Source organism: Sarcophilus harrisii, chromosome 1 (assembly GCF_902635505.1).
Source record: "Sarcophilus harrisii chromosome 1, mSarHar1.11, whole genome shotgun sequence".
Lineage (NCBI taxonomy): Eukaryota > Metazoa > Chordata > Mammalia > Dasyuromorphia > Dasyuridae > Sarcophilus > Sarcophilus harrisii.
The window spans coordinates 72218775-72244491 of record NC_045426.1 but is presented as its reverse complement, the minus strand read 5'-3'; the positions used below and the strand labels follow the sequence as shown (position 1 = coordinate 72244491).

The following is a 25717-nucleotide window of genomic DNA, read 5'->3' as shown; positions in this document are numbered from 1 at the left end:
GGAGATTAATGGACAGCAAAGAGATGGAGTGAGATCTGTGTTTTAAAAAGAGTTTTGGGAGCAGTAGAAAGGATGTGACTGTTCACATAATGTTTGTCAAATAATTATTTTTCTGTGTGCAAAACAAGTTGATGTCAGCAGACCTGGGTCTGAATGCTAGTTCAAATTCTTAGTATCTATGTGACCTTAGGCAGGCCACTTAACTGCTCACTTGGCTTTAACTTCTAATTCCTTTGATCCAATCACACTACTTTTTCATAAAGCTCTCATCTTGAGTTGTAAAAGTATGTATATCAAAAAGTCTGAATAAACCTTGAATTTCCAAGATTTCATAATATCATCTAGTCATAAACTATCTTAAAAGAAAAACACCAAGAAAACAATAAATTTACTCTCTGAAAAATTTACCTAAGAATAAATGAGACATAACTAAAAGAAGATGTTGTAAGACATATACATTTCTTCTAAGGTATATGTAAAAAGGGATCTTCATCGTATAAGTGCTATTTACCTATAAAGAATAAAGGATGCAGGAGTAGATTAGTAACCTCTTCCACTTCTGACTGCCTGTCCCTAATCTAACATCATAGTAAGGAATTCCTAAACCAAGAATGTGTCCAGAATCTGTAAATACCCCCAGGAGTTCTCTAAGTTGTACAAAAGTAATTCTAACAAAGAAAAATCAGGCTTACCTAAAGAAATATAAATCCAGAATTCACATCTATGCTAGATTCCTCTTAATACCTCAAAATAAAACAAATAAATGATAGAGCTTGTTAACGTTTTCAAATGTTTTCTCTTCTTATCTTGAGGCTCAATTCAAAGGTAGATTTATATTTATACTACTAAAATAATACTATCTTTATTTTGGTGTAAAGGGATATTTTAAGTAATAATTTAGAATTTTTTCATTAATGTTTAAGGTGATACATAAAAAGTACGTTACTGACAAGCTGAGTTAGAATAACTACTCATCTTAATAGCTAATATTTATATAATGCTTACTATGTGCCAGACACTATGTCAAGTGCTTTATAGCTATCCTAGTTGATCCTCACAAAAGTCCTGGAAGGAAGAGCTACTATTATCCTCATTTTACATATAGGAAATTGAGACAAGTGACTTGCCATAGCTAGTACATAGACATACATAATACATACAGCTTGAAAGTGTATGGACTCAAATTTGAATTTAAGTAGACTCTAGGCCCAGCATTTTATCCACTATGCCACCTAAAGTTTGAATTAATTGATATCTATATGAAAGTAAAGGGATCCAGAGGAGGTTCACCCCTATTAGCACAGTTAGTTAAACCCCCTGTGACAGTTCTTAAAAATGACATAGCCATAGATTCCATCCTAAGTGGCTTTGCCCTGAGCCTTTTTCTTTTTATAACCATTTTGTTTATAACCATTTTTGTTTATAACAATTCTTTTGGTAATTTCATCAATTCCCATGGATTGAATTAATTATCATCTCTGTGCAAATGACTACCAGAACTCTATATTCAAATCTCATCTATCTTCTGAGGCCCAGATGTCTGCTGGACATTTTGAACTATTTCCCTAATATTAACTTTAACTTTGAAAATAAAACTCATTATCCACATCTACTCTATACCTTTTCTTCCAAGACTATTACCATAGTCTCCTAATATGTCTACTGCCTCAATACATCCTCCATAGAACTGCTAAAGGCATTTTCCTAAAATACATATCTGATCATATCACTCTCCTGCTCAAAAAACATTAGTTGCTCCATATTTTGCTTCTAGGATCAAATATAAACTTTTCTTCACAACAATCACAAGTTCTTTACAATTCTTACTGACATACTTTCCCTCCTTGTATGCTATGGTTCCCATAAAGACCTTGAATTCCCTTTATATCTAGCATGTATATATTTATTTTTTCAAGTTTTTTTATTTTCAAAACATATGCATAGTTTTCAACATTCATCCTCACAACACCTTATGTTCCAAATTTGTTTCTCCCTCCTTCCTTTCCTCTACCTCCTCCCCTAGACAGCACATAATTCAATATATGTTAAACATGTGCAATTCTTCTATATGTATTTCCACAATTATCATGCTGGACAAGAAAAATCAGATCAAAAAGGAAAAAAATGAGAACGAAAACAAAATGCAAGCAAACAAGTGAAAACACTGTGCTGTAACCCACATTCAGTTCCCCTATAGTCTTCTCTCTGGGCACAGATGGCTCTCTCCATCACAAGACTATTGGAACTGGTCTGAATTATCTTGCTGTTGAAAAGAGCCATGTCCATCAGAATTGATCATCATATAATCTTGCTGTTGCTATGTACAATGTTCTATTCATTCTACTCACTTTACTTAGCATCAGTTCAGGTAAGTCCAGGTCTCTCTAAAATCATCCTGCTGATTTGGAACTATGCTCAAAAAGCTATCAAACTGTGCATACCCTTTGATCCAGCAGTGTTACTATTGGGCTTATATTTCAAAGAGATTTTTAAAAAAGGGAAAGGGACTTGTATGTGCAAGAATGTTTGTGGCAACCCTCTTTGTAGTGGCCAGAAACTGGAAATTGAGTGGATGCCCATCAATTGGAGAACGGCTGAATAAATTATGATATATGAATATTATGGTATATTTTGCTCTGTAAAAAATGACCAGCAGGATGATTTCAGAAAGGCCTGGGGAGACTTACATGAACTGATGCTGAGTGAAATGAGCAAGACCAGGAGATCATTATATACTTCAACAACAATACTATATGATGATCAATTCTGATGGACATGGCCTTCTTCAACAATGATGATGAACCAAATCAGTTCCAATAGAGCAGTAATGAACTGAACCAGCTACATCCAGGGAAAGAACTCTGGGAGATGACTATGAACCACTACATAGAATTCCCAATCCTTCTATTTTTGTCCACTTGCATTTTTTATTTCCTTCACAGGCTAATTGTACACTATTTCAAAGTCTGACTCTTTTTATACAGCAAAATGACTGTTTGGACATGTATACATATATTGTATTTAACTTATACTTTAACATATTTAACATGTATTGGTCAACCTGCCATCTGGAGGAAGGAGTGGGGGGAAGAAGGGAAAAAGTTGGGACAAAAGGATTTGCAACTGTCAATGCTGAAAAATTACCTATGCATATATCTTGTAAATAAAAAGCTATAACAAAAAAAAAATCACATAAAAATAAAATAAAATAAAATCACTCTGCTGATCATTTCTTATAGAACAATAATATTCCATTACATTCATATACTATAACTTATTCAACCATTCCCCATCTAATTGGCATCCATTCAGGTTTCTGTTCCTTACCACCCCAAACAGGGCAGTTACAAATATATGGATCCCTTTCCCTCCTTTATGATTTCTTTGGGAAAATGGTCCAGTAGAAACACTACTGAATCAAAAGATATGCACAGTTTGATAGTCCTTTGGGCATAATTCCACATTAGCAAGTTTCACATTAGATTTCACTAGCTGGCTAGTTCTTTAACTCCTCCCTTTAGCTTGCTGAGGGTAGATATATATCCCTGCTCAATTTTGTCTAGTATCCCCAGTGTTTTAGCAAAGCACTTGGCAAAAAATATTTGTTGAATAAGTGTTTGCTATTTTATTGATACCTCCCATGACTTCAAGCAACATTTCTGGAGTTTGTCTGAGTCTCAGCAAAACAGAGGACTTGTTTTGAAATGGATATTATATGTAAATTCACATAAAACATCTTCCAATTAGTTTAACAGCTGAACTATACACTGGCCACCTATCCTCCTCTTTTTCCCCTTCAGCTCACCATCCCCTCAAAAAAAACAGATTTAGAAATACTAAAAAAGATATACATGAGCAGAATAAGTCATTAAATAGGAAACCATTGACCTTTTGTTCTTTTTCCTTAAATTATAAATTTTTATCTATACCTAGTCGCACTTTACATATTTTCCTGAATAAAATTTATTTTGTATTTTTATATCATTCCCTGAAAAGCATGTCACAAGTTTTATTGGAAAGATACCTATTGAAATAATATTCCAATTAGTTCAATTATTTTAGCTAATTAACTTAGCTGTTATTATTTAAAAGACCTTGTTTACTATATATTATATTGAAAAACTAAATGATCACTGAGAATCATAAATAAGGTGATTATCTCACTAGAAGAAACATTCTATCAACAAATGGATCTTTCTATTCAGAGAGATATAATTGGGATGAAAAGAGGAAAAAGAAAAGGAATATTCTTTTCCGAATTTTTGCCCCATGTTCTTTTTCTTTCCCTGATTTTACATGACTAATAGAGATACTTAAATATTTTAAAAACAACATCAGGTAAGACCACCAGAGAATGTTTCCATTTTTGCTTATGCTGCCTTCATAGACTACCTTACTATACTGACCTCTCCTTTAAAAATATTCCCAGACCTATCATTGCCCTCAAAAGGTTCAATTAAATGGTAAAGAGCAAACTTCCAAGAGGAGGTCACAATCAAATGGTATTCACAGCTAGGCAAAAATAGCCTTACTTGTCACCCCACAGTCTCTTTTTGCCATAACATACTGGCCAACTACCAGTTTCGAAATGATGGAGTGAAGAAGGAAACCTCTGAAGTCCTCCCAAATTCTCCTCCAAATAACTAGAAAACTGACTCAGAATTTATCTAGTAGCACAGAAGCAACTTAGCAGCCTCCAAACCTGGGACAATTCACCATTGAAGTCCTACCCTTATATAAGAGGTGGACCCCTAGAAAAATGAGTGATCTGTCCTGTTCAGCAAGGGCCTCCTCTAATAAGCCCATCCCTAGCACAAGCCACTAGTGAGCTCTGAGCTCACTGTCAATCACTAGTAAAGTTTCACTCCAGGGCTGGCCAATATCAAGACAGAGACCTTGTAGCAGCAACCCCAGCAACAGAGCCCCACCCTGGGACAACAAGATTCCTCCTCTAGGGCCAGCCAAAATAAAGATTCTCTTACCATAGTAAAGTAGCAACAAGGTCCCATACCTGAATCAGATTAGCAGCTAAATCCCCAATAGGGAGACCAACAGGAAAAGTCTACTTCTAGTACAAGCCATAAGGGAAGCCTACTCTCTTAAACAGGCAAGCAGCTAAGCCCTGAAGCCCAGCAGAAGAATCCCAGAACAAAATGCTTGGGACACTGAAGGACAAGAGTCCAACTCTAATATAAAAACACCAAGTCACATACACAAATATACATACAAACACAGAAACACACAAACAGAAAAAATGAGCAAAAAGGCCAAAAAACAGCTTGACATATAAAGTTACGATGGTAATAGAAAGGATCACTTATTGTACTGGAAGTAGACTTTTCCTGTTGGTCTCCCTATTGGGGATTTACCTGCTAATCTGATTCAGCTTTGGGACCTTGTTGCTACTTTACTATGGTAAGAGAATCTTTATAGTTTAACAGAGTGTCAAAATGGCTACATATGAAGTCTCAAATAAAAATGTAATTTTGTCTCAAGCCTAAAAGAATTCCTTGAATAGCTTTAAAAGGCTTTAAAAAAGCAAATTAGAGGAGAAAAAAAAATGGGAAAGAAATGAGAACAATGCAAGAGAATCATGAAAAAAGAGCCATCAGTATAGAAAAAAATAGACAAAAAAATCACTCAGGAAAATAATTCTCCATAAAGCAGAAGTGGTCAAATGGAAAAGGAAATACAAAAACTCACTGAAGAAAAAAATTTCTTAAAAAGTTAGAATTGAACATGTGGAAACTAATGATATTATATTACAAAACATACATTTTAAAAAATTAAAAAAAGAAATAAGAGAAAATGTGAGATTTCTGATTGGAAAAACAACTGACCTACAAAATAGATCCAGGAGAGATAATATAATAATTATTGAACTACCTGAAAGCCATGATCAAAAAAAAAGCCACAAAAACACCTGGACATCTTTCAAGTAATTATCAAAGCAAACTGTCCTATTATATTAAAAGCAGAGGGTAAAATAGAAATTGAATGAAATGAATTTCATTGCCTGATATACCAAAATAAAAACTCCCAGGAAAATCACAGCCAGATCCCAGAGCTTACACATCAAGGAGAAAGTATGACATAGAGCCTAAAAGAAACAATGCAAATAACATGGAGTTACAGTCAGGATTACACAGAATTTGACAGTTTCCATATTAAAAAACTGGAAGGAATAGAATGATAAACTGGAGGCAAAGGAGTTGGGATTATAACTATGAATCAACTGCCCAGCAAAATTTTCAGAAGGGGAAATGGACATATTTAAGAAAATAGAGTATTTTTAAGTGTTTCTGATTAAAAGACCAGAGATGAATAAAAAAATCTGACCTCAAATACTAGACTCAAGGGAAATATAAAAAGGTAAAAAGAGAAACAAGAAAGAAAGAACATAAGAAATCCATTAAGGTTAAATTGTTTATTTTTCTATATGTCAAGATAATATTTGTATTTAAAACTTTATTATCATAAAAGCAATTAGGAGGAATATATGTAAACAGAGAATATGTATATAAGGTGACTTTGATGGGATAATAACCAAAAAAAAAAAAAAAGAAAGAAAAGAAAAGGGTGAAAAAGAAAATTGTATGGGAGGATGAAGGAAGAGACTTAATGGGGTAAATTATCCCATAAAAAAGAGGCATGAAAGAGCACTAATAATGGAGGAAAGATGGAAGGAGGCAGTCAAAGTTTAAGTTTACTCTCATCAAAATTTGCTCAAAGAGGGAGTAATATACATGCTCAGTTGGATTTAGAAATCTAGCTTATCCTAGAAGAAAGTAAAAAAAGATGGAGGTAATGGAAGGGAAGGGAGGACTGATAAAAGGAAGGGTATATTGGGAAAGGCAGTGATCAGAAGAAAAACACTTGAGAAAAGGAGGGCAAGTGGGAAAGGAGACAAACGAGTGAAAAATTCTATAGAGGGAAATATACAGTTTTCATTACTATATAATGTGAATGTGATGAACTCACTCATAAAACAGAAGAAGACAGCAGAATCAATTAAAAACCAGAATTCTACAATGTTATTTACAAAACAAAACAAAACAAAACAAAACAAAACAAAACACATTTGAAGCAGAGAGATACGCACAGTATAAAGATAAGGGGCTAGAGGAGAATCTATCATACTTGTTTAAGAAAAGAAAGAAGACATAGCCATCAAAATCTAAGACAAAACAAAGGCAAAAATAGATCTAATAAAAGAGAAAGAAAGAAACTACATCTTATTAAAAGATACCATAGAAAAATGAAGCATTGCAATACTAAACATATATGTACCAAATGGTATTAGCATCTAATTTCTTTTTTTTTTTTTATTTTTTTTATTTAATAGCCTTTTATTTACAGGATATATACATGGGTAACTTTACAGCATTAACAATTGCCAAACCTCTTGTTCCAATTTTTCACCCCTTACCCCCCCCACCCCCTCCCCTAAATGGCAGGATGACCAGTAGATGTTAAATATATTAAAATATAACTTAGATACACAATAAGTATACATGACCAAAACATTATTTTGCTGTACAAAAAAGAATCAGACTCTGAATTATTGTACAATTAGCTTGTGAAGGAAATCAAAAATGCAGGTGTGCATAAATATAGGGATTGGGAATTCAATGTAATGGTTTTTAGTCATCTCCCAGAGTTCTTTTTCTGGGTATAGCTAGTTCAGTTCATTACTGCTCCATTAGAAATGATTTGGTTGATCTCGTTGCTGAGGATGGCCTGATCCATCAGAACTGGTCATCATCTAGTATTGTTGTTGAAGTATATAATGATCTCCTGGTCCTGCTCATTTCACTCAGCATCAGTTCGTGTAAGTCTCTCCAGGCCTTTCTGAAATCATCCTGTTGGTCATTTCTTACAGAACAGTAATATTCCATAATTTTCATATACCACAATTTATTCAGCCATTCTCCAACTGATGGACATCCATTCAGTTTCCAGTTTCTAGCCACTACAAAAAGGGCTGCCACAAACATTCGTGCACATACAGGTCCCTTTCCCTTCTTTATAATCTCTTTGGGATATAATCCCAGTAGTAACACTGCTGGATCAAAGGGTATGCACAGTTTGATAACTTTTTGAGCATAGTTCCAAACTACTCTCCAAAATGGTTGGATTCGTTCACAACTCCACCAACAATGCATCAATGTCCCAGTTTTCCCGCATCCCCTCCAACAATCATCATTATTTTTTCCTGTCATCTTAGCCAATCTGACAGGTGTGTAGTGGTATCTTAGAGTTGTCTTAATTTGCATTTCTCTGATTAATAATGACTTGGAGCATCTTTTCATATGACTAGAAATAGTTTCAATTTCTTCATCTGAGAATTGTCTGTTCATATCCTTTGACCATTTTTCAATTGGAGAATGGCTTGATTTTTTATAAATTAGAGTTAATTCTCTATATATTTTGGAAATGAGGCCTTTATCAGAACCTTTGACTGTAAAAATATTTTCCCAGTTTATTGCTTCCCTTCTAATCTTGTCTGCATTTTTTGTTTGTACAAAAACTTTTCAGTTTGGTATAATCGAAATTTTCTATTTTGTGATCAGTAATGATCTCTAGTTCTGCTTTGGTCATAAAGACCTTCCCCTTCCACAGGTCTGAGAGGTAAACTATCCTGTGTTCCTCTAATTTATTAATAATTTCATTCTTTATGCCTAGGTCATGAACCCATTTTGACCTTATCTTGGTGTACGGCGTTAGGTATGGATCAATGCCTAGTTTCTGCCATATTAGTTTCCAATTTTCCCAGCAATTTTTATCAAACAGTAAGTTCTTATCCCAAAAGCTGGGATCTATGGGTTTGTCAAAGACTAGGTTGATTAGCATCTAATTTCTTAAGGAGAATTTGAATGAGTTTTGGAAATAGTTATATTTCCAAACTATACTAGTGGGAGACGTCAACTCTCTCCTCTCAGAACTAGATACATCTAACTAAAAAATAAACAAGAAAAAAGTTAAGGAAGTGATAAAATGTTATACTTAGAAAATCCTAAAAAAAATAAATTTAAAAATTATTTGAAATAATAAATTTAGCAAAGCACAAGATATAAACTAAACTCACATACATAATCAACATTTCTATATATTACCAGCAAAGCTCAGAAGCAAAAGATAGGGAAAGTTTCATTTCAAATAACTATAGACAATGTAAAATACTATTTATTTGTTAACACAAACCCAAGAACTATATGAACAAAACTAAAAAGCACTTTTCACAGAAATAAAGTCAAATCAAAACAACTTGAAAAATATTAATTGTTCATGGGTATTCCAAGTCAAAATAATGAAAATTACAATCCTACCTAAATTAAATAGATTTATTCAGTACTATGCCAATCAAACTTCAAAAAAAAATTTACAGAGATAGGAAAAATAACAAAATTCATCTGAAAGAAAAAATAATCAAGAATATCAAGGGAATCAATGAAAAAAAGGTGTAGTTACAGATCTCAAATTGTCCTACAAAGTGTTAATCATCAAAACAGTCTGGTATTAGCTAAGGAACAGAGTGGTAGATTAGTAAAATAGATTAGGTACATATTACATTATAGAAAATGACCATAATAATCCAGTATGTGATAAACCCAAAGATTCAAACTTTTAAAACAAAAACTCATTATTTGAGAAAGACTGCTAGAAAAATTAGGAAACATTATGGCAGAAACTAGACTACCATTTCACACCATATACTACTAAGGTCAAAAAGGATATATAATTTAGACATAAAGAGTGATACTATAACAAATTAAGAGAGCATGATTTATGAATAAGGAAAAAAATTAGAACTTAAGATGTAGAAAATATTACAAAATATAGAGGAGATCATTTTGATTATATAAATTAAAAAGTTCTTCCACAAACAAAACCAATGCAATCAAAATTATAAGAAAATTATAAAAATATGTCATTCCCCAATTGATAACTGGTCAAAGGATTTGAAAAGGCAGTTTTCAAAAATCTATAATCATATGAAAAAATGTTCTAAATTACTATAGATCAAAGAAATGCAAATTAAAATAATTCTGAAGTACCACTTCCTATCTATCAGTGGCTAATATAATAGAAAAGAAAAATGATAAATGTTGAAAGGAGATGGGGGGGAGGGAAAAAAGCTTTATTTGTACAAAAATATTTATGGCAACTCTTTTTTAGTGGCTAAAAATCTGGAGTCAAAGGGATGGCCATCAAATAATCTTTGGTTTATGATTGTGATGGAATATTATTGTGCTATAATAAATGACAAGAACAATTTCAGAAAAACTTGGAGTAAAATCAACAGAACCAGGAAAATGTGCAGAGTTACAGCAATATTATTTTATGAAGAAATGTGAATTATTTAGCTATTATCATCAAGATGATCCAAGATAATCCCAAAGGACTAATGATGAATCATATTACCCACCTCCAGAGAAAGAACTGATATTGATTGAATTCAGATAGAAACATGCTATTTTTCACTTTCATTCTTTTGAGTTTTCTTGAACAAAATGACCAATATAAATAGCTGCAATAGAACCTATATCTGATTGTTTACCCTGTCGGGAGAAAGGGAAGGATAAAATTTAGAACTCAAAACTTTAAATAAAAATGTTTTTCAAAAATTGTGGGAAAAATAACATAATGGCCAACTCTGTCGATCAAAAAAGAAAGCATTTTGAACAGAGAAGACTAATAATCAAATTATTATTTGATAATAGAAAATTCTGCCTTCTTACTCACCTTTCATTCCCCATAGGAAGTATTAACTTCTGTCCCCAAAGCTTTTATATCATTCATACTCTAATAACCTTGTCCTATCCTCAAGCTACCAATAGTTCAGGGTACAAGAGAAGTAGAAGTTTTTTAAAAGCTTTTTCACCCTGCTTCTCAAGAACTATTTTAAAAAGAAAAACAAAAAACATTTTGATTGCTATTACTGCCTTTATAAGATTCCTATTCCCACTTTAACACACAAGAAAATTAATGAAAAAAGGAAAATTAAACATAGGAAAACAAGCATACATTCTGCTAACGAAAGAAATTTCTGTTTTTTATTCAACAACATTACAATCACTTAATTGTTTTTCACTTATCCTTTTAGCTTTATATTAGATAGGTAGCTTAATAGTTAATGTTACTTACAACTAGCCAACATTTGATTTCTGTCTATGACAGTCTTTCAATTGCATTGCTATTTTGATAATACTGTCTCATCTGTTTTCAGATCTTCTTGGCAGAACAATTTGTATATGGCCATACTCATAATGGGTATTCAACTATTTGTTAAAGATGTTGATAATATTTTTCTCACCTAAATCAAAGTCCATACACATAAGTGAAAAGGCTAAAATAAGTCTTTGTTTATGTTGTGATTAGTGATATAGTAAAGTGGGAAAAGTACTTAGACATAATAAAATGAAAAAAATGAAATGAAATAAAAAGGCAAAATTAAAAAGTACTTATGCATAATAAAATTTAAAATCAAATAAATGCCCTGTACAATTAATGTATTACTAGAAAACAATAATACTTCTTCAAATCCTAAAATTCACCAAAATAATTGCTTAGCATTTAGTAGATTGGCACAATTTACTATTTTAAAATCACAATTGGTCTTTCATTCAATGTTTTGCAAAATTATGTAAAACAAATATCTAGAAATGATATTTAGTAACCAAGGAATGATTTAAACTCTATAATTCATTTGAAAAGATTCACAACAATCAAAACAGTTAAAGAATGCTTTCATTTACAAATAGTATATGATCTCTTTCTTAACTCAGAATAGTAAGAACTACAGATTTTAAATCACTTTACTTATCCATTTAAGTGATAAAGATTTCATACTGAAGATACATTTAAAATTTTTTAAATTTATATTATTTTATATAGTGTCCTAAAATTTGAGGCTTTACTGTGTGTCATTCATATAACATTGTATGCATATAACAAATATATATATATATATATATAAGAAAATATATGTATAAAACATTACACATATATAGATATATTTAGATAACATAAAAAAGTAGTAAACTACAAGTAACAAAGTTCAAGTAACTGAGAAAAAAATGAGAGAGGACCAGCAAAGATCCAACAGAACATCAAGAGCTGAAATGGAGGCAGAAAACAGCACTTTCCTACTGATGTTCATATTTTAATTATTAAAATAGAGGGAAAAAAAGTTTTTCACTTGTTTAAATTCCATTACTGAGATCAAAATATAAATTACACTTTTGTATCAGTGACAGCTATTATAAAACAGCTAAAAGAGAATTTTCAACAAAAAGTAGGTTTTTTTCCTTCTTCCTGTTTTGTTTTGTTGTCTCTTGTTGGTGATCTAGATTTTCTTGGGCTCTTTCTGGATTATTAACAGATTGAAAGATAAATATTCGTAATATGACAGAAAAATTAGGAACATTCATTCAAAATGTCATGTGTAAACTAAAGATATACAAAAAAGGATCAAATGAATGAATGGATAGTCATTTCATAGGTTAAAGAGTGAAGGAGTTATAAAAAGAAATTACCTACTCATTGAGTTATGTTAGACATATTTCACATAAGAGGTAATATCAGCTAGATACCATTATATTATTTAGCACCTAAAATTTGAAGGTGTGATATTTTAAAATAATATGAAAATATTGTTTCTTTTCACATATATTGAACTGTTTGTTACCTTCCCTATTCCTCTTTCTTTTGAATTAGTAATATTTTTTCTCAAGACATATGCTAAAGAAATGGCATTCCTAAACTACAGTGGCCAAAGGTTTTGCATAATATTGAACTAGGGAGATAATATAAAAGACTGAAGAATTCTAGGGCTGTCTTTGCTTGGAATACCATAGAGAAATCATGAAGAAATACATTGAGTCAAATTAAAAAAAATACTACCATAAATACTGAACAGGTTTTGGGTGTTTGAGGATATAGGTAGATTTTATCAGAGAAGCCCAAAGTTATTCTATTGATTTACATATATTTTTGGAACTAATGACTATTCAGTCAGGGATATCATCTATTTTTTTTCTAAAACCCAGCTGTTTAAGAATTTATAAATGAAGAGTTGGTTTCAGTATGGGGCCGTTTGTCCCATACAAACATAACATATCCCCAAGTGTCCTATAACAGTTCAATGACCCCCCCAAAAAGCCTACTCTTGATGTTATACATGTCTCTAATATCAGGATTACACATCTGTTTTTCACATACTATACCTTATTTAGTCTTTCAACAGGATCACAAGGAGGTTTTGTGCATTCATCAGGTCCTTTTGTCCCATTTTCCATGGGGATAACTGAAAGAATGTGTAACATTATATCAAGGGTCTAAACCACTACTAATATTCGTTAAAAGGGCATCAAAAATTTTTTTTAATGTAGCAGACCTATCAAGGTCCTTTCTTAACAACAAAGATAACTATAATAGGTTCTACTGCCACACTACTGCCTTCATGAACAAGCATAATCAGGAATTTTTGAGAGAAATGTTAGACTACTCAAATTAAATGCATTTAAAAATTAATCAACTTCAGAGTGCGAATTACTTGTAGCAAGCTGCTTATTTGAATAATTCAGGTGCAAGAGAAAAACTTCTTTCCTTAAATACAGGATTTTCAGATTTAATCTTACAAAATATTTCAAGTTTCTGCTTCCCATTTCCTTTATGAAATTATTTTATTAACTTCCTTTCAGATCTGTAAAGATCCACTTGTTTCTGTAATAGCAATTTAATCCTTTTTTACAGAATAATTGTTTGCCCCATTCTGCTGCATGTAAATGGATTTTTCTTTAGGGATTTCACTTAAAAATCTTGTTCTTCATGCTTACATCTGCCATAGTCATGTTTATCTTTTAGATTTTCAGTCAGCATCCACTATGCCAAAACATAAAAAATCTAATTTTGACTTAAATTATAAAAATAATTTAGGTTCAAAAAAAACTCTACTGTTAAACATGAATGTTAATTTTATGTGGATTGGTTATCTACATTAAACAATTTCACAGGATTATTGCTCAAGTCTATTCTTCCTATAAAGACCTTATAAAATCAATTGCAAGAAAATCTCTCTCAATTAACAAAATTATTTTCCAACAATTCTTACTTATTGAACTTCAGTTTGGGACCTGGGAGGTTAACCAGTCAACAAAAAAATATATTGAGTTATTAGCATTAATACATTAATATTCATAATTAATAATTTTTAAAAGAATCACAAGGAAATATTACTTTAAGTTAAAATTGACTAGGAAGCCAGAACATAGAAAGTATGATCATAAAACAATAAAACTGATTCCAAAAAGTAAAAACAAAAAGAGAAATCCCATAACTGTCATACTTGGTAATCATAAAAGGTCTAAAACATCTAAAAGTGAATACATAAACTCATGTAAACTACTATAGTATGAACCAAGTGCTAAAGATTGCTTCAAGAGGTTTACATAATATATTTCTGACATATGGTAATATTTTCATTAATATTTTCCTTTTGCCCATTTCCTTATAAAAGCCTATACAGGGAAAACAAGCCACACAAATGTTGTCTGAGATTCCTGCCCTAATCATTCAAAACAGACTTTAGCTTAGGCTGAAGACTAAAAATGACTCTCTATTCTCCTCCCAAGATCAGAAAACCACACAGCTATAATATTTGCTTTTCTAGACTCACTCCTTCCTCAGTATAGTCCTGCTACTGCCACCCTCTAAGTACATATACCTTCTTCAGTCAATCCTGGATCTGTAACCAAGAACTGGATAGTGGGTGACAGAGCTACCAAATGGCATTTCTTTCTTCCTGTACCCTGCTTCAGTGATCCCCTGGAATCACTTTCTATCCTAATATTTGCTTCCAGTCTTAGTCCTGGGGTATTAGAATACTTTATGTCTAGCACACTCCTGGCCAGCTCTTTGTCTCTCTAAGCTAATTTGGGCTGGAACATGACTCAGTGTGTCTTTTTCTTTATATTTCCCTATCAACATTTAGTCTGATTTTTTTCTAGGTTTTTGTGGAGAAAGTATGATGGAAATATTAAGCTATACTTGCTGTTACTTTTTCATATTGACTCTATCTTGAGAACATTCATCTAATCTTTGGTATATGAGCTATGTAACTCCAACAATCTGTTTGCTATTTTGCTTGGTTTAATCAATTTACATGGTATTGACTATTTGTGATTGTCTTTTCTATAAATTTGATGGGGAGGAGTTAAACCAGTGAATTTAAATTAATAGATACCCTTCCCCTTAAAAGAATTAGGGAAGAGTGTGTGTGTGTGTGTGTGTGTGTGTGTGTGTGTGTTTTAATCTAATCTTAGAATATATTCCTTAGACCAAAGATATTAGGGGGTGTTAAGTAGTTATACTTCTAAGTCAATTATGCCACGGGAAGAGTAGAAGATTGCACATCCTCAGCTATCCCAGAACTTGTCTGTTCCTTTTCCCAATTACCATGTTGGTATGATCCTTGCTTCTCTGTAGAAGTGGGACAGAACTATAAATCCATTCTACCCTTGGGTTACAAATATTAAGCCAATGTAAACACAGTCTTACATGATGACACATATCTTACAAAGGATAAACTAAATATACATTATTCTTTTCTTTTACTAATTTAGTAACCTAACCCAAAAAAAAGGAAATGAGGCTCAGAAACTGCAACATGAAGCAGTAATCATCAAAATGATTTGTAGTGGTTCAGAAAAAAAAGTTGCTCATGGTGGAGTATGAATGCAGATTGAAGCATATTTTTTTAACTTTATTTTGTTAAATTTGGGGGTGGATTCTTTTGGTCTATATTTTCTTTCATAACAAGACCAATATGGAAATATTTTGCATGACTACATATGTATAACCTATATCAAATTGCTTATCTTCTCAAGAATGGGTAAGAATTGGAAGGAGAAAAACAATTTGGAATTCAATTTTAAAAATATTAAAATTGTTTTTGTTTTTATAGGTTTTCTTGAAATGGAAAGTATTGTTTTATGTTGAATCCTCTCATGTTCTGCTGTGTACATGGCAATGTTTTTTTTTTTCTTTTCACATTTTGCATTTAAGTTTAAAATGAATGAAATATTTACCAAAAAATTATTTTCACATGTAATTCAAAAAAATTAAAATAGTGTTTTAGTGATGTATAGGGGAATAACACATTCATGTAGTATTTACTATATGGCAGGCACTGTGCTAAGCATTGTTCACAAATACCATCTAATTTGATCTTCATAATCACCCTGAAAGGCATGCATTATTATTTTCTTCATTATATGATTAAGGAACCCTGAGACAAACAGAGGTTAAATGACTTGCCCAGGACCCCATATCTAATAAGTGTCTGTGGCTATATTTGAATTCAGGTTTTTCTATATTCTAGTCTCAGCATTTTATTCATTGTGCCACCAGTTATCTCAATAAATTATATTAGATATATAAATATAGAAGGAAAAGAGAACAATAACCTAGTGTCTGAGAAATCCAAATATTCCAGGTGTTGGAGTAAGAATCCATTATTCCATAGAGACCGTTGAGAAAAATACAAAGAAAATCTTGCAGAAATTAGGTATACACCAACATTTCAAGCCCTATACCAAGGTAAATTCTAAGTGGGTATATTACTTAGACATAAAGGATGACATTAAAAAAAATTGGAAGATAAATGAAGAAATTACTGTTCAGGTCTATAGACAGGAAAAGAATTTATGGCCAAAGAAAAGATCATGGGAGATAAAATGGACTCTACTGATTATATAAAATTAAATGGGTTTTGTATAAACAAAACTAATGCAGCTTAAATTAGAAGAATAGCAGGTAACTGGGATATATAGGGAACTGATTCAAATTTATAAAAATGAAATTCATTCCCTAATTGATAAATGTCAAAGATTATGAAAAGGTAAGATTCAAAGGAAGAAATATATACTAATTGTAGTTATATGAAAAAGTATCTAAATAACTAATAGAAAAATCCATATTAAAACAAATCTAAAGTTTTACCTCACAGTCACCAGGCAAGGTTGATAAAAAGGAAAAATGACAAATACTGAAGGGACTATGGGGAGGGGAAAACATGTATTAATACACTGCTGATGGAGTTGTGAATTGGTCCAGACATTCTGGAAAGCAATATAGAACTGTAACACCAAAAGTTATGAAACTGGATGTACCCTTTGATCGAGGAATACCACTTAAGTCTAAATTACAAGAAATCAAATAAAAGGGAAAAGGATCTCTATATACAAAAATATTTAAAGCAACTCTTTTGTATGGAAATGAAGAGCCGGAACCTAAGTGGGGGACCATCAATGGGGAATATGAATAAAAGGTAATAGTATTGTGCTGTAAGCAAAATGAAGGAGATGGTTTCAGAAAAATGTGGAGGGATTTATATAAGTTGATAGAGAGTAAAGTAAAGAGAATCAGGAGAACAATTTATATAATAACACTGTAAAGACAAATAATTTTAAGATACTTAAGAATTCTGATCAATACAGGACCAACAATACCATTGGGCCCATGATACAATATGCTACCCACCTTCCCAGTGAGAGGGTGATGACACTAAGTAGTTAATAGGGGAAATTGTGTTTGTTTGACTATTCATATGTGTTGTGAGGATTTTGTTTTGATTTTCCAAAGAGGCAGGGGAATATAGGTATAAGAGTAAATTGTTTTTCAATTTAAAAAAATTTAAGGGAAATAAAATTAGTCTGATATGACCTGTTTTTCAGTTTTGTTTTGTTTTTATAAAGCCAAGCTAGCTTTTTGTAAGTAGCATTTAAATCTGGGACAGTTAGATGGTTCAGGACTTACTAGCTATTATGATCCTAGGCAAGTCATTTAACCCAATTTGCCTCCAAAAAAAAATTACCATTTGAAGTACTTTTCTAAATGTTCACCAATCATATGTTAAATTTATTCTAGAATTTTCCTTGATACAGAATTCAAGTTCATTGGACTATAATTTGTAAGCTCGAATCTTTCTTTTTTTGAAAATTAGTCTTTCAGTTCTATAGTACCACACTCATTTTCCATAATCTATCAAATATCAATTTTTCAGCAATCACATCTGTTGGTTCTTTCAGAACCCAATGACTTAAGTTTTTGAGGGGCAACTAGTACTGCAAGAACTGAAAATATAATTTAAAAATGGTTTAACCAATTATAAAAGAAATTGCCCTACATAAAATCAAAAGCTAGAAATCATAGAACATAGTGATAATATAGGAAAAGGAATAGGGGTTGAAATACCCAGAAGTGCACAAGAAAATAACTCAGTCTCAAAAAATCTATGTAAAAATGCATATATTATAAACAACAACCCTGATAAACTAGAAAAAAGAAACTGACTTCAAAGATATCACTAAAACTTGGTAGACTCATGACCAGAATATGGCTCTGGTGAACATAATATTTATAGAAACATAAAAGGTAAGAGGGTGGGAAATGTGGTATATTAAGAAGATATTTTCATGCAAGCAGAAGCAGAAGCAGAGAGAAAAGGGCAAAGTATGGTAGAAAGAATCTGAATAGACATAAATCAAAATAAAAACAAATTTTTTTAACCTATGACAGGTCACCTGAAAAGACAAAACGAATAGATGGGAAGGTTAAGAAATACATCAAAAGCCTAGCCCAGAGAGATAATACAGTCATGATGGCTGGGGGTCCAGACGCTTGCTGGAATTCTCTGCCAAAAATAGGATTAAAGGCTTACCATAAAATTCCATTCTGAATGAGATTGTCACAAAGGAAAAAATGGTTTCTAGAAAGCAAATCATCAGGAACTTTGAAGTAATGTGACTATTCCATTTTAGAATTGGGGATAAAAGAAAAGGATTTGGCATGTGCCTGTGATTTGAGGAGAGAAAATTTGAAAGAATTAATAGAAAGAAGAATTTAAGTCTTTGGCTTAAAATTATATAGGGGAAATTACTCCAGGTTATTATGTATTATGTTCTGAAGACTCAAAAAAATAATCCGACAAGATGAAAAAAGAAATTGTCAAAAGGTCAACGTGGATGCATTTACCAGTTGGTAGATCTCTTCTATGAAGTATCTTGACTTATTTTTATATATAAAAGACATGCACGGGGGTAAAGTTAAGATGCCATAATAAAGGGACTTCCTTTAGTTCTCTCAAATTCCTCTCCAAAAAACTTTAAAATAATGCCTCAAAACAAATTCTAGAGTAGCAACAAAAGGAGAGGACAAAACAATTTTCTAACCCAAGACAACTTAGAAAGTAAATAGGAAAGGTTTATCGTACTGAGTTAAAAGTAGAGTATAGACCAAAACAGTCCATGCTTTAGAAAGCTAGCAGCAGCCTTAACATTGGCAAGCCAGCCCTAGTACACACTCTGGCAAGCAAGTTAACAGCAAGACCATCCTGAGCAAGTCAGGAGCAGAATTTAGGGACAATTAATTGGGTGACAGTGACTTCTGGCGCTTCTGGTCTACAGATAATAAGGAGGTTGAACAACTATCAAAAAAGAGATTATAGGAAACCCTTTCTGGTACTCAGGTCAGGAGTCTCTGCATTGCTCAAGCAGAAATCTGCATACAGACTCAGACTGCAGCCTTAGAGTGATGGAAACTATGACACCAGAGCTCATAGCTACAGGAGATTAAAGACCATGGTCACAGTTTCAAGGTGGAAAAGTACTTGAGATTGCTCACAGACCATTCCGCAGACCAGAAAGTCAGTGACAGCACCTCTCCTTAGATCATACTCCCTTGGAATAACTAAAAACCTACAAAATCCCAAAGCAAGGTCTGAAAACAATATCACAAAAAATTAGAGGCTTGAGACAGTGCCCCTTCGACCCTGGGAACAGAATTCAGTTTTAATATCAAACTAGAAGTGAAGAAATAGTTTGGAAAAAATGTGTAAGCACCAGAAAAGTACTTTACCATATAAAGTTTCTATGATGACAGGAAATATCAAAATATAAACTCAGAAGAGGACAACAATGTCAAATATGTTACATGCAAAGCCTGAAAAAAATGTAAACTGGTCTCAGGCCCTAAAAGTGATTTAATAGAAGACCCCAACAAGAATTTTCAAAATCAGAGATACAAAAAAAATGAGAAAACAAATTATGCAAAATGAAGAGAATCATGGAAAAAAGAGTGAACAGCTTGTTTTTTAAAAAACAATCTAAAAAATGGGAAAATATGTACAAAAATTCACTGAAGAAAACAATCCTTAAAAAGTAGAATTGGTCATATAGAAAATAAGGCACAAAGTTCACTGAAGAAATAATTCCTTCAAAATTAGGTCTGCTCAAATGAAAGCTAATGATTCCTTGAGATATCAAAAAACAATTAAAAAATTTAAAAAAAAACTGTGGAGGGAGAAAATATGAAATATTTCATTGAAAAAACAAAATTATCTGGAAAATAGATACAGGAGGGGTAATTTCAGAATCACTGGACTACCTGAAAGCCATGATCATAAAAAAGAGCATGGACACCATATTTCAAGAAATTATCAAGGAAAATTGTTTTAATATCCTAGAACCAGTAGATAAAATCGAAATTAAAAGAATTCATTGATCACCACCTGAAAGCAAGGGCAAAATAAAAATTCCCAAAAATACTATATCCAAATTCCAGAGCTTCCCAGTTAAGGAGAAGATACTACAAGCGGCCAAGAAAAAAAATACAATTCAAATATCATGGAGTCACATTTAAAATAACAGAATCTAACAGTTTCTTCATTAAAGGATCAAAGATTTTAGAATATAATATTCAAGAAGGCAAAGAAACTAGGATTAAAAGAATTACCTAACCAGCAACATTGAATATAATCCTTCTGAGGGAAAAATGAATATTTAATAAAATGAAGAGCTTTTAAGCATTCTTGTTGAAAAGAATAGAGCTAAAAAGAAAATCTGATTTTCAAATACAAAACTCAAAAAAAGCGTTAAAAAAGGCAAATAGGAAAGAAAAATCATAAGGGATTCAAGAAAATTAAACTGTTTACATTCCTGCATTAGAAAATGACACTTGTGACTTCTAAGAACTTTATTATTACTAGTATGCATAAAGGGCAGGTGTGAATTGATTATGATGAGATAACATCTAAAACTAATTAAAGGGTAAAAAAGAAGGATGCAGTTGGAAAAGGGGTAAGGGAGAGTAGAATAGGGTAAATTATTATACATTAAAGAGGTAGGAAACAGTTTTTATAATAAAAGGAAAAATGGAGGGGGGGTAGCAGGCAAAGCTTAAACTTTACTTTCATCAGAATTGGCTGAAAGATGGAATAACATGCACACTCAGCTGGATATATCTCATACTACAAAGAAGTAGGAGGTGAGGAAGTAAGTGAAGAGAAGGAATGCTAAAGGAGAGAAAATAGTGGGGAAGGTAGTGGTTGGAAGCAAACACTTTTATGGAGGGACAAAGTGAAAGCAGACAGAGAAGGATAATCTGAAGGAAATATAATGGAAGGAAATACACAGTTAATAAATATAATTGTGAATATGAATTGGATGAACGTATCAATAAACCAGAAATAGGGAGCAGAATGGATTAAAAAACAAGATCCTACAAAACAGCCAATAACTTTAATTATCTAGTGTTTGACAAACCCAAAGACCCCAGTTTTTGGGATAAGAATGCATTATTTGACAAAAATTGCTGGGAAAACTGGAAATTAGAATGGCAGAAACTAGGCATTGACCCACACTTAACACTGTACACCAAGATAAGGTCAAAATGGGTTCATGATCTAGGCATAAAGAATGAGATTATAAATAAATTGGAATAGCATAGGATAGTTTACCTCTCAGACCTGTGGAAGAGGAAGAAATTTATGACTAAAGAAGAACTAGAGATCACTATTGACTACAAAATAGAAAATTTCGATTATATCAAATTGAAAAGTTTTTGTACAAACAAAACTAATGCAGACAAGATTAGAAGGGAAGCAATAAACTGGGAAAACATTTTTACAGTCAAAGGTTCTGATAAAGGACTCATTTCCAAAATATATAGAGAATTGACTCTAATGTATAAGAAATCAAGCCATTGTCCAATTGATAAATGGTCAAAGGATATGAACAGACAATTCTCAGACAAAGAAATTGAAGCTATTTCTGGCCATATGAAAAGATGCTCCAAGCCATTATTAATCAGAGAAATGTAAATTAAGACAACTCTGAGATACCACTACACACCTGTCAGATTGGCTAGAATGACAGGGAAAGATAATATGGAATGTTGGAGGGGATGTGGGAAAACAGGGACACTGATACATTGTTGGTGGAATTGTGAACACATCCAGCCATTCTGGAGAGCAATTTGGAACTATGCTCAAAAAGTTATCAAACTGTGCATACCCTTTGATCCAGCCATGTTTCTACTGGGCTTATATCCCAAAGAGATCATAAAGAAGGGAAAGGGACCTGTATGTGCATGAATGTTTGTGGCAGCCCTGTTTGTAGTGGCTAGAAGCTGGAAAATGAATGGATGCCCATCAATTAGAGAATGGTTGAGTAAATTGTGGTACATGAATGTTATGGAATATTATTGTTCTGTAAGAAACGACCAGCAGGATGAATACAGAGAGGATTGGCAAGACTTACGTGAACTGATGCTGAGTGAAATGAGCAGAACCAGGAGATCATTATATACCTCAACAACAATACTGTATGAGGATGTATTCTGATGAAAGTGGATTTCTTCGACAAAGAGAAGATCTAACTTAGTTTCAATTGATCAAGGATGGACAGAAGCAGCTACACCCAAAGAAAGAACACTAGGAAATGAATGTAAATTGCTTGCATTTTTGTTCTTCTTCCCGGGTTATTTATATCTTCTAAATCCTATTCTCCCTGAGCAACAAGAAAACTGTTGGGTTCTGCACACATATATTGTATCCAAGATCTACTGTAACCCATTTAACATGTATAGGACTGCTTGCCATCTGGGGCAGGGGGTGGAGGGAGGGAGAGGAAAAAATCGGAACAGAAGTGAGTGCAAGGGATAATGTTGTAAAAAATTACCCTGGAATGGGTTCTGTCAATAAAAAGTTATTTTAAAAAAATAAAAATAAAAAACAAGATCCTAAAATATATTATTTATAGAAACACACTTGAAGCACGGAGATGTACACAGAATAAAGATAAGAGAATAAAGAATAAGATGAAAGAGAAACTATTGTTTCAGCTGGAGTAAAAAAAAATAGGTAAAAATAATGATCTCAGACAAAACAAGTGCAAAAAAAATCTAATTAAGATAGATAAGCAAGAAAACTTTATTTAAAAGATACCATACACCAAGGCTTCTTAAACTTTTTCCATTTGTGATCTCTTTTTACTCAAGTAATTTTTAAATGATCTAAGGTATGTAGATATATAAAACAGGTATATAAATCAAATATTTGCTAACGATAAATCATAATTTTTTGATCTCCACATTCAGTTATGAGATTCCATATGGGGTCACAAACCAACGTTTAAGAAGCTAGGTCATAGAACAGCACCAAATGATATAGCATCCAAATGTTTAAAGGAAAAGTTAAATAAGTTACAGAATGAAACAAACAGTAAAACTATACAAATGGGTGAGCTCAACTTTCTCTTTACAAAAGTAGGTAAATGTAATTTAAAAAATAAGAAAAAAATTAAAGCGATGAATAGAATTTTGGAAAAGATAGAACTCTGAAGAAAAATGAATGTGAACAGGAAGAATAAACTTCTTTCTCAGTGGTGGCACCTACACAAAAACTGACTATGTGTTTATTAGGGAATTAAACACCTCACATCCAAGTGCAATAAAAGTAGAAACATTAAGTGCCTCCTTTTAATATCACAAAGAGATGAAGTTATATTTAATAAATGGCCACAGAAAAATAGATTAAAATTAATTGGAAACTGAGTAATATAATCCTAAAGAATGCATGTATCAAAGAAAAATATCCTAGAAACAACAATTTCATTCAAGAAAATTACAATGAGACAATATAACAAAATTTCTGGGATCCATGAAAGCTGTACTTAAAGAAAAACTGATATACCTAAATGCTTACATCAATAAAATAAAGAGCTGAGCAATAAACTGGGTATATAACTTAAAAAAAAACTAATTAAAAATCTTCACTTAAACACCAAATTGGAAATCCTAAAAAAGAGAGAGAGAAATAAATAAAATTGAAAGAAAACCCTAAACCTATAAGAAATTTAGAAGCCAGTTTTACTGGGGAAAAACAATAAAATAGATAAATCATTGGTTAATTTAATTAAAACAAAAGGAAATTAAATTATCAGTATCAAAAATGAAAAAGGTGAATTTGCACCTATGGAGAAGAAATTAAAGCAAATATTAAGAGCTATTTTGCCTTATTATGTGCCAATAAATATGACCATAACATGAAATGGATAAGTATTTTAATATATAATTTTTCCAGATTAAAGATTACTCAAGTAACCCCATCTTACAAAAAGAAAACAAAACAGCCATCAATGAGCTCCTTAAGGAAAAAAACCTAGGACTAGATGAATTCACAAGTAATTTCTATTAAAACATATAAAAAACAAGTAATTCTAATACTATATAAACTATTCGGAAAAATAGACAAAGAAGGAGTTTTACCAAATCCTTTTTATGACCCAGATATGGTGCTGATGCCTAAACAAGGAGCAACAAAAACAGAAAAAGAAAATATAGACATTTCTCCAATTCTCATATGCAAAAATCATCCTATTTTCTAATTCTAATTCTCCAAAGTAAAAAAGTTGAAAAAAAAAATTGTGAGAAGAATGCAGTAAAATGACCAGGTAGAATTTATAGAGGAATGCAGAGCTGGTTCAATATTAGTAAAACTATCAGCATAATTGACCATATCAATAACAAAACCAGCAAAAAATCATATGATCATCTCAATAGATGCAGAAAAACCTTTTGACAAAATAATACATTCATTCCTATTTTAAAAACACTAGAATCATAAGAATAAATGGAGCTTTCCTTAAAGTGCTAAATAGTATTTGTCTAAAATCATCATCAAGCATTATACATAATGAGGATAAGCATTCCCAATAAGTTCAGGATGAAGCAAAGATGCCCACTCTCATCACCATTATTCAAATTTGTACTAAAAATGATAGCTATCTTAATGAGAGAAGAAAAAGAAATTGAAGAAACTGGAATAGGCAATGAGGAAACCAAACTATTATTCAAATGGTATGTTGGTATAATAGTTGGTAATGTAGGGAATTAACTAAAGACCTACTTGAAATAATTAACAACTTTAGTAGAGTAGCAGAATATAAAATAAGCTCAGATAAATCATTAGCATTACTATATATTACAAAAAAACAACAACAATAACAGCAACAGCAAGAGATAGAGAGAAAAATTCCAATTAAAATAATTGGAGACAATATAAACTACTTATGAATTTGCTTGCCAGACAAATCCAGAAATTACTTGAAAATAGTTTTAAAATATCTTTCATATAAAGTCACATCTGAACAACTGGAAAAAATATTAATTGTTCACAGGTAGGTAAAGCCAACATAATAAAAACAATAATTCTACATAATGCAATTTACTTACGTTTAAATACTTACATTTAAATTACTTACATAGTGCCATCCCAGTAAAACTATCAAAAAAATTTATAGAGCTAGGAAAATAATACAATTCATCTAGAAGAACAAAAGATCAAAAATAAAAAATGAATTGAAGGGAAAAAAAA

General features: G+C 31.9%; 1 protein-coding gene across 1 annotated transcript in view; it reads right to left on the bottom strand.

Annotated features, from left to right (window-relative positions):
- Window positions 1–25717, bottom strand: part of ZPBP (zona pellucida binding protein) — a 125242-nt gene that overhangs the window by 45743 nt on the left and 53782 nt on the right. Inside the window, exon 7 of the mRNA XM_031965484.1 lies at window positions 13230–13309. Coding sequence (XP_031821344.1) covers window positions 13230–13309 — 80 coding nt within the window. The remainder of the gene's footprint in view (window positions 1–13229; window positions 13310–25717) is intronic.